General features: G+C 37.5%; 1 protein-coding gene across 1 annotated transcript; it reads right to left on the bottom strand.

The window, feature by feature from the left end:
- LRIT3 (leucine rich repeat, Ig-like and transmembrane domains 3) lies at positions 1–9459 on the bottom strand. The gene is made up of 4 exons (XM_081959162.1): positions 9334–9459; positions 6940–7415; positions 5159–5467; positions 1–1528 (listed from the first exon to the last, which is right to left on the bottom strand). Exons 1-4 carry the CDS (start codon positions 9447–9449, stop codon positions 474–476), a joined length of 1956 nt encoding a protein of 651 aa, XP_081815288.1. The 5' UTR covers positions 9450–9459; the 3' UTR covers positions 1–473.
- Positions 9460–9498: the final 39 nt, after the last annotated feature.

The raw sequence follows: 9498 nt of genomic DNA, 5'->3' as shown, positions 1-9498 counted from the left end.
CCTAATTGAAATGGATTACTCTGGGTTGTGCCCCATTGAGTTTTTCCATTCATGAATAACTCAGGAGTTTGAGTTTAATTAAACAAAATATTGATAAGTACTTTGCACTGAAGTGCAGCAGTATATAATTGAAAGAAATATGGAGAGCATCATGGAAGAAAAAATACGTATTTTACATAAATCTTTTTTTAAACAACAAAATATTAATCAAGAAAAAAACTATACATTGATAAGTGCTTCGGGAACAATCAAGTGTCATTAAATGTTTTTGTAGAAGCATTTTCCCTTCCTCACCACATAATTTACTCACCACTGTAAATTTCTATCATTTACAGTATTTGTCATCCATGATTTGTGAGTGGCATTGATCCAGGTCTCAGCTTCTTTTGCTTCTATCTAAATTGAAGGTCCTAGGTCAGAGTACTTCTGCTGACTCTGGGTTCTGTAGATTGTCTAATCTACAGAACCCAAAGTTAGTAGAAGTACTCTGACCTAGAACCTTCACTTTTGAAGGTCATCTGCGAATCCATACTTGACCTAGAACAAAGTAGTTGTCTTTCAGATTCATCGGTGTTCCGGTGAGTCCAGATCTCCACGTTTGCTCCCATGGAATGTGGTCTAAAAGAAAGAGTTTCAAATTTGATATAAGTCTCTTTTGCAAGTTCATCTTCCTTGATCAGTTTTGGTTTCCTGTGAAGCATCACAACTTTATACAGTAAGAAAAAAATGAGTGGTATCGCAATTGCACAGGCTACCCCACTAGCTACTAGCAAAATGGAAATAGGAGATTTGTCTTCCGTATTAATTCCATCCATGGAGAAAATGATGCATTGGTCTTTGGTGGGAAGCATCTCTTTGGGACAGACACAGGCCATGTACTTTGTGCTAGGCTCCAAACCATCTATTGTCATTTTGTTTTTTGTGGGATCTGGATTTAGTGACACCATCTCTTTTTCTCCATACTTGGAATACAGCACAGTCAAAGCAGAGCTATTAGAGACATCAATATTTTTCCACATTAACGTCACTCTTTCACTGGTTTCAAGAATTACTCTTAGGTTTTTCAGAGTGACATTTTGTCCATCTGCTGACTCTACACTGAGTGATGTATCCAATTGCTTTTTCCTTCCATTCACAATTGTGTTCCCATTCTTTTTGTCATCAGGCATGGGCTCGGGTTGTTTTGTGTCAGTTTCTCCTTTAGTTGTGAATTTTTCAGTGGTGGCCATAGTTGTAGACGGAGAGGTGGTTGTGGACACTATTGTAGAAAAAGAAAGTGTCACGTTGAAAAATTCTAGTTTGACATCTTCTTGAGTAGTATTTGATTGCTCTGTTCCTGTCTTCTTGCCATACTTTGGGGAAGGTTCCGTTGTGGTAACAACACCAATAACGGTGAGAGTAACAAAAGCTTCTGACATTCCAGCAAAATTTTTGGCCTTGCATCTGTAGTCTCCTGCATCTTTGTAGGAAACACCTGTCAGACTAATAATGGACCATCTTTCACCTTCTCCTGGACTTTCTTGAATAACTAGGGAAGAAAGAAATACAATATAAATGGCAGTCAAATATATATTATTTATAAATGAATGAATCTAAATACAAAGAAGCTACAGCATTAGGAAGCTAGAGGACAAAGATTTCAAATGAGAAGTATTTCTTTGACCCTTCACTGCGGACACAGTTTCACTTTACAGCCACTCGTGGGAGGATAAAGTAAAGAAAGTCAACCCAACTCTGTCTTGTTTTAAGCAGGTGGCTACCTGGATGTATAGAGCAACTGTTCCATGGGGGGGGGGGTGCGTCAGAGCATTTGGGAGCATGCACACTGCTGCCCTCCAGTCCTCTTTCTCTTGGGTCAAGGCATCCTGCAAACTGCTGCCCAGGCAGGGCTGAGGGGGAGGGGCCTGGATTGAACCCACCCTGCTTCCATGGGGGAGGTGAGTGGGTCAGATGGTGGAGTGGGTGAGGTCAGAGTGCGGCAAGGAAAGGAAGTCCCCATAGGAAAGGCAAGCTGTCATGGGGACAATGCAGGAAAAAAAGGTTGGCAAAAGGGAGATCCTGGTACTCGGAGGATTTAAATAAGAGTTAGACTTGGGGAATGAACATGTCCATATTAGGGGCCCATATTAGTCTTGTTCCAGCACTTAATAAGCCTCTCGGCAGCCCTTTATAAAACTCTCAAGTAATCAACTAGAGGGCAGTGAATGATAAGAGCCCTCTCTTTCTTTTGTTTGCTTTATTTCTTTTATGTTGCTCATAAAAATAGATTTGCCTCCCATTCATTTCAAATCATCATTTTTAGATCTAGCCTACAGGGACGTGCGGTCAGGGGAGGCAGGGCAGGCAGAGCCTCACCTCTCATCATGAAATAATAATATATAATAATAATATCCACAAGGGAGTTTCATATATATAAGAGGAAGAGGAGAGAAGAGGAGAAGCGCGCGCGGGGCGGTGCCAGCTGGGCAACCGGTGGAGGCAGGAGGATTCTCGGAAGCGCCAATAACCTTCCTGCCTCCGCTGTATTTTGCGCGCTCCTCGCAACTGCAATAGATGTCCAGAAGTGGCAGGGGCTTGATGACGTTGCCGCAGCTGCCATGCCCGGACGGACGGAAGTAGCCAGAGTGGCGCCGAGGCAGTCTGGCGGATGAGCGACCGAGGATCAGGCTGCCTGATCCTCCATTGCTCGCTCGCTCTTTCATCTGCCCGGACCCCTCGGCGCCACTCTGGTTACCTCCGGCCGGCCGCGCCCAGCAGCAACGTCAGCAACGTCATCAAGACGAAGTGGCTTGGAGGCGAAGTGCTTTCCAGTGCTTTTCTGTGTGTTTGGCGTTTAAGTAGATAGCCGGATATCCTAAACGCCAGACGCACAGAAAAGCACAGAAAAGCAGCTGCTGTTGGGGATCAGGAGTGCGAGCCAGCGGAGCGTGCTCAGGAAGGCGGGGAATGGGATCACGTGTGCTGGAAGCTGAGGCAGCACTCCCCGCCTTCCTGATGACATCACCAGCCTCACCAGCCATAAACCTCACCGCACGTCACTGATCCTACTATGCATTGGGTTCAGTTTTCATTTGGTTAAAGACCAATGTAAAATGAGACAGGGGTTACTTTTTTTTCTTTACAAGAACTGGTTGGAGATAATGTCAAAAAACGCTATTATACTCCTCTTTGAACATGAAAACCAATTTTAGAATTCTTTGTGAAATGTGATATCATGTTGCAAGAATAAGCTAGAAGAAAATGTAATAACAGTATATATTTAGGGATGTGTATCAGTCCAGATCCAGTCCAGCATTCCTATAAATTATTTCTTTAAAAATACAAGCATCTTTAATACTTGTCCTTAGCATATAATTCTATACAGAATTTTCTCTAAATGTATAAATTTGGGAATGTAATTTCCATAAATACAGACAGATATTTGCATATTTTAAAGAAGATAAATGTTTTATGGCAGGGAGTTTGAATGTCATACCCATCTGTGCCATGACAGATTTCATTTTCCCATCATGCCATAATACTTGATAAGATCTATGTATATCTTTATTTATCTATCTATCTCTAGAAAGAGAGAAGGGAAGTGTTCTTTTATATCTCTACAAGTAAAAAATATGTATTTCCAAAAATCAGTTTTATGAAGCAAATTGATAGAGCTACAATTCAGCAGTGCAGATGGTACTATCTAATTGAATTTTGATAATGTAAATATATTGAAGAAAGAGACCAAAAATCAAAATCCTGATAGAGCCCATGAGAAGAGGTCTAAGAGAATAACATCCAATCGTTAGGACCTTCTTGTTAGGAACAAGCAGGACTGCCCCACGATATGATGAATTCTTCAACTAGAAGTCTTCAAAGGTCTATCAGAGATACTCCAGTGGATTCTTCCTTGAGCTGGGGTTGGACTAGATTATTTCTACGCTCTCTTCCAGCTCTATGATTCTAGGGACAATCAAAAGTCACAAACATTCTTTCTTACTGCATGACATCAGCTGCATTGACTGGGTTTATTTGGTTTAGTTTATTGATTAGTCCATAGGCCATATCAAAGTACAGAGTTTCAAACACAGTACTTGAGCAAAATGAATTGATTGAGATCGCCATATGTGTGATTGATTGGGGTAGATTGTAGGGATGATACTGAAATATTATTTTATTTTATTTACCTATATATTAAATTATATTTGTATTTTATTCCAATTTCATTTTAAATTGTATTATATTTCAATCTCATTTTAAATTGTTTTTATCGGATTTTAGTACTAATTTGTGTTTGGAACTCTGCACTTTGATTAATTAGCCTATGGGCTAATTAATAAACTAAATCTATATCATTTGCATTGACTGAAAAATGTTAGGATGAATAGAGAAAATTTACACCTTCCAATTTCTAGGCAAATAAGAGCTAAGTCCTATTTTGCTCAAGATTGAACACAACGTACCACTATTAATCTCACAAACCAAATCAAACATATGAGATTCAATTCAATCAAGTTATGGTGGTATAAAGTCTGCAAATTGGACAATACTGAAACTCACGTACATGGTTGGCTGTAGAATAAAAGATGGTTGTATCATATTATAAATTTTATAGATTTTTATTTGTATTTATGCTGCAGGACATTCAACACTGCTATTCCGTTTTTTTTTTAATTGCAACCTTGACAAAATTTCATATAGTAAATTGTGTGGTTTGAAAACACATTCCCACTTGGATTCTAGATTTTCATCAGAATATCATGGAGACTTCTTTTCAAATGTTTGTACTCAAGTAAAAAAAAACTCTTGGTTTTCTAAGGGTTTTTTAATTTCTAAAACTCAGTACAGTATATTGATTAAATATACCGTATTTTTGAGAGTATGAGTCGCACGTTTTTCCCTCAAAAAGAGGGTGAAAATCTGAGTGCGTCTTATACACTGAATACGGCATTTTTGGCCTACTGAAATTTACTTCTTCAAAATCATGGTGCATCTTATACTCCGGTGCACCTTATAGTCCGAAAAATATGGCATATATTTTTATTTCTATGAGTAAATTTAAAGCAGCAGTCTTTTTCTTCATTTAAATTCATAAGCAGAAAACTGAACTTGTACCTCTCAAACATTAAAGAATCACTTCAGGACATCTTCAGCGGGTGAATTTTTAAATATACTGTACCTGTATAGTTCACTGGTTCACTATTGTTTGATCTAAGCCAGGTGAGTTGTGGCGTGGGATATCCAGTTGCATCACAGCGTAAAAGCACGTTGCTTCCTAGAGGTGACGTAATCTTTGTAGCTGAAGTAATTACTGATGGCTTCAAACACTGTTCCAACTCTGCTCTTTGAAACAAGATGCCAGACAAGCTTTCAGGTCCATTGCAAGCCACAAAAGGGTCCAGGAATATAAGAGCACTATCCCCAGTTTTGGAAAATTCAATCAGTTTGGAAATACGACAATCACAATACCATGGATTGTCCTGCAGACCTTAACAGGGAAAAATGTCAGCAAATGTACACTTAGATTAGCATAGTTGGATTTCCTTTCTCAGTTTCCAGCTTAAGGTAAATGATTTGGCAAACTATGGGACCAAAGTAGTACACTTATTTCCCTCTGATAAACCTAATGTTAGAATATTTATTCAAGATTTATGCAACTTAAATTGAAAGCACCCAGCCTTTTCTGTTGCGATTGTTGAAACATTTTCAGGAGCTAAAAAAGAAAATTCTAGCTTACTATTTTTTCAGCATAAACAAAAATGTGTGTGTGTGTGTGTGTGTGTGTGTGTGTGTTGCATTTGTGCTGATAAATAAATAAAGGGAGACTAGTATAGATCTATTTCAAGCTATTTAGCTCTCATCAGCTAGCCATACCCTTACTGGGAATTGAACCTGGGCTGTATGGCTAGTTGATGAGAGCTAAATAGCTTGAAATAGATCTATACTAGTCTCCCTTTATTTATTTATCAGCACAAATGCAACACAAATGTAACAAGGCAACATTAAAAAAATGGCTTTCTGCCTGGATGGCCCCTAGGGTAGGCCGATAGACAGAAAAGGGAAGCAGTATGCTCCCTCCCATATTTGGGCATACCAGCGGTTGTGACACAATACATACATACATACATACATACATACATACATACATACATGCTTGTGTGTGTGTATATATATATATATACATATACATACATACATACATGTATGTATGTATGTGTGTGTGTATATATATATATATATATACACACACACACACACACACACACACACACACATATGTATGTGTGTGTGAGTGATAAGCAAGAAATATTAAGGTTATGAAATTCAACTGGGTTTTTTTAAACTAGAAAAACATACTTCTACAATTACAAAATTAATCTTATAGAGGTGCTCTACTACAAGCAAAGATTGTGAAAATGGAATAATGCATGGCTGTATGGGATAGTCATATATTAGGAGATGTAAATTACTGTGCTTCAAATTAATTTTATTTGTAAAAATTAAAAATTATTCCAGGCTGAATAATTGTTCTTCCTACCCTAGCTGAATGAAGCAGTAATTTCTTACCAGATGTTAAGGATAACATATTCCATAGCCTGTGTCTAAAGGGAAAACGAGTCCAGTCATGAATAGACCAATTCAGCACACTAAATTCTGCTCCACTAGGAAATGTGTCTGACTGCACTAACTTGCTGAAGCTTTCAACCAACCAAATGTGCTGATCAAAATGGGTCAACTAATTTTGTTACTGAATGTCTACACAAAAATGAAATGCCAATCTCAGTTGTAACAATTGCACACCCAGGCCATCAACAAAACATTTTTTTCAGTATGAGAACAATAGTTGATCAGCTACTGTGAAGCTGATTGATCACAGTATTTGAGTTCATAATATGGACTAATCCTGAATTCCCTCAGAAGACACAATTCAAAGAAAGAAATCAAATTGCTCATGCTTACCTAATACGACCCTGTGCATCGGAGTGTCTGTATTTCTGGGTACTTTTGTTTCAGAAAAAGGAAGCCAGATATCCATGAGGTCTGAGGGCAAGGATGTTAGTTTGTTACTAGATATATCTAAGTAAGTGAGATTTATCAGGTACTTGCCGGCCTCAACTGGAATACTGGTCATTTTGTTATTATGTAAATCCAGAGTTCGTAGATTGGACATTTCAGCCAATGACTCCCAAGGGAAACGCAACAACAAATTGCCATCCAGGCGCAATTCATGTAGCTGCTTTAAATGATAAAAGCCTCTGCTATCAATGCTGGTGATAGAATTGTAAGTAAGCCATAGATATTTGAGGTCCACCAGGTAATAAAAAGCATCTGCTGGAATTTTTCTTATGACTGTCTTTTCTACCCGGAGTTTTACAGAGTCCACAGGAATATTGATAGGGATTTCAAACATATCAGGATCATTACAAAGCACAGATCTAATAAAAAACAAAGAGAAACTGCTATGGTCATATATGTTTTCACAACGTATTTAAAAAATAAACTGAGGTCCGAGAGACAAATCAATCCAGCTGTGTTCACTATGGCTCTCTTCTTGCAAATAATGAGGAATGGTGGGATAGCCAAAGAAGTTATATATAGTCCTGGAAAGCAACTGATTTGCCTATTGAATTTTGTTCTGCAACATGATAATTTTAAAAGTGCCTTTCAGTAGCAGGAATAAAGTATCAGCCACATCAAACACCTTTGATGTATCCGTATATAATTTATCTGAATGTATGGTTAATAACTGGGGTCTTAAATTATTAAGAAAATAAATGCACGTGTAAGAATTAATAATAATAATAATAATTTATTAAATTTCTAGACCGCCCCCTCTCCCCGGAGGGACTCGGGGCGGTGTACAGGAATAAATTTAAAACATACAAACAATCATACACATAGGTAAAAACCAAATTAAACAACCCCTGTACAATTTATAAAAATTAAAAAACAAACCTTAAAACCAATCTTAAAAATTTAAAAATAGAACTGAAGTGGGATAGGTGGAATTAGGCCAAGCCAGCTAGCTGGAATAGGTGGGTTTTAAGTTTCTGACGGAAGGTGCAGAGATTCGTAGTACCACTTCAGGATCAAGCATAGTGAAATAAGATATGACAGCCTGAACATAGAAGTGACCGAATAAAGGACAATCCCCAAATTAAAGTGGGCTTAAAATATACTTCACGTAGATATTATTACATTTAATTATTCCTAAACTCTCCTTCAAAAAACTCAGGATGGCATTCAGATATCTTTCCCTTTCCCAGCACATTTTATCATTACAACGCTGTAAACAGCTGAAATAGATAAAAATGATTATCTCTAGGTCATTAAAGGAATTATCTCCTCACCTAATCTGAGACTGTCAAATAGAAAACACGATATTTTTGTAAAATACTTTTATTGTTGTTTTATAAAGGATATTCCTTCATTATATTACTTTAAATTGTAGTATATGTTAAAACTTATTTTTATTTTAAATTAGATGAGCATATAATACCAGTACTAGGAGGAAACTTGCTTATTATCTCTCATATTGAGCATGTGAAGGAATGAATAAGATTTATAAGCTTATTGCCCTAATCATTTTGAATCATTTTCTTTATTATCCTATTTTTTAAAAAATCAAGAAAAGGTTTCAATTTCCACATAATGCAGTACAGCATTGAAACCTCCCCCTTGATTGGATCACATTGGGTAGTCAGTGTGCTTACTTCTCCCTATAAAAGAAAATATTATGAAAAAGCAATTTTTCATAATAGAGCAGAAAACTGTATCCTCTTACACCAGGGGTGTCCAAACTTGGCAACTTTAAGACTTGTGGACTTCAACTCCCAGAATTCCCCAGCTGCTGGCTGGGGAATTCTGGGAGTTGAAGTCCACAAGTCTTAAAGTTGCCAAGTTTGGACACCCCTGTCTTACACAATATTTTTACATATAGAGTAATGGAAGGATGGGGTTTTTTTACATCTAGGTTAACACAGTTTCATTATTACATTAAATGTACAGTCTAGATAAGATAAGGAATCTCACTTTTAATGAACTGGTACATTGCTGTAAGTAGATGCTATGCACAGTGTAAGTACTATGCCCAATTTGGTTAGAATTTTAATACACCCCCCCCCCCCGGGTGTGTGTGCACATATGTGTGCTTGTACCTTTAGCTGACTAGTTTCTGCTTATCATCCAATTTGATGGGATACATAATCCATGATTCCACTGGATTTTAAAACAGTCTTCCAAAAATACAAATCTCTCCTTAAAATTTCATTAACATTTTTTGTTTTTATTTGATAACAGATAGGAATCTTACAACCATAACGCATACTTGAAAAGTCAAGGGGGAAAAAATACCTTGTCTTGGTTCCATCACTCATGCCGTGGTAACTGCAGCTGCATTGAGAAGGGCAGAAGCTATCTACTTCTTCCAAAATGCTGATCATGACAAAAACAGCCGCAAGCAGATGCATGGTTTCTTTCCAAAACAATAGGTAAATCCAAAATCAAAGATATCTTTTA

The sequence above is a fragment of the Natrix helvetica genome, assembly GCF_964273705.1.
Source record: "Natrix helvetica genome assembly, chromosome: 7".
NCBI classification, from domain to species: Eukaryota; Metazoa; Chordata; class Lepidosauria; order Squamata; family Natricidae; genus Natrix; species Natrix helvetica.
Note: the sequence above shows the minus strand (reverse complement) of the source record. Positions and strands in the feature narration are given on the sequence as shown.

Coding starts and splice junctions, on each gene's coding strand:
- LRIT3 (XM_081959162.1), bottom strand. CDS start 9,449: ATGCATCTGCTTGCGGCTGTTTTTGTCATGATCAGCATTTTGGAAGAA. Junction 7,416..9,333: donor AGTGATGGAACCAAGACAAG/GTATTTTTTCCC, acceptor GTTTTTTATTAG/ATCTGTGCTTTGTAATGATC. Junction 5,468..6,939: donor GATGCACAGGGTCGTATTAG/GTAAGCATGAGC, acceptor TTCCCTGTTAAG/GTCTGCAGGACAATCCATGG.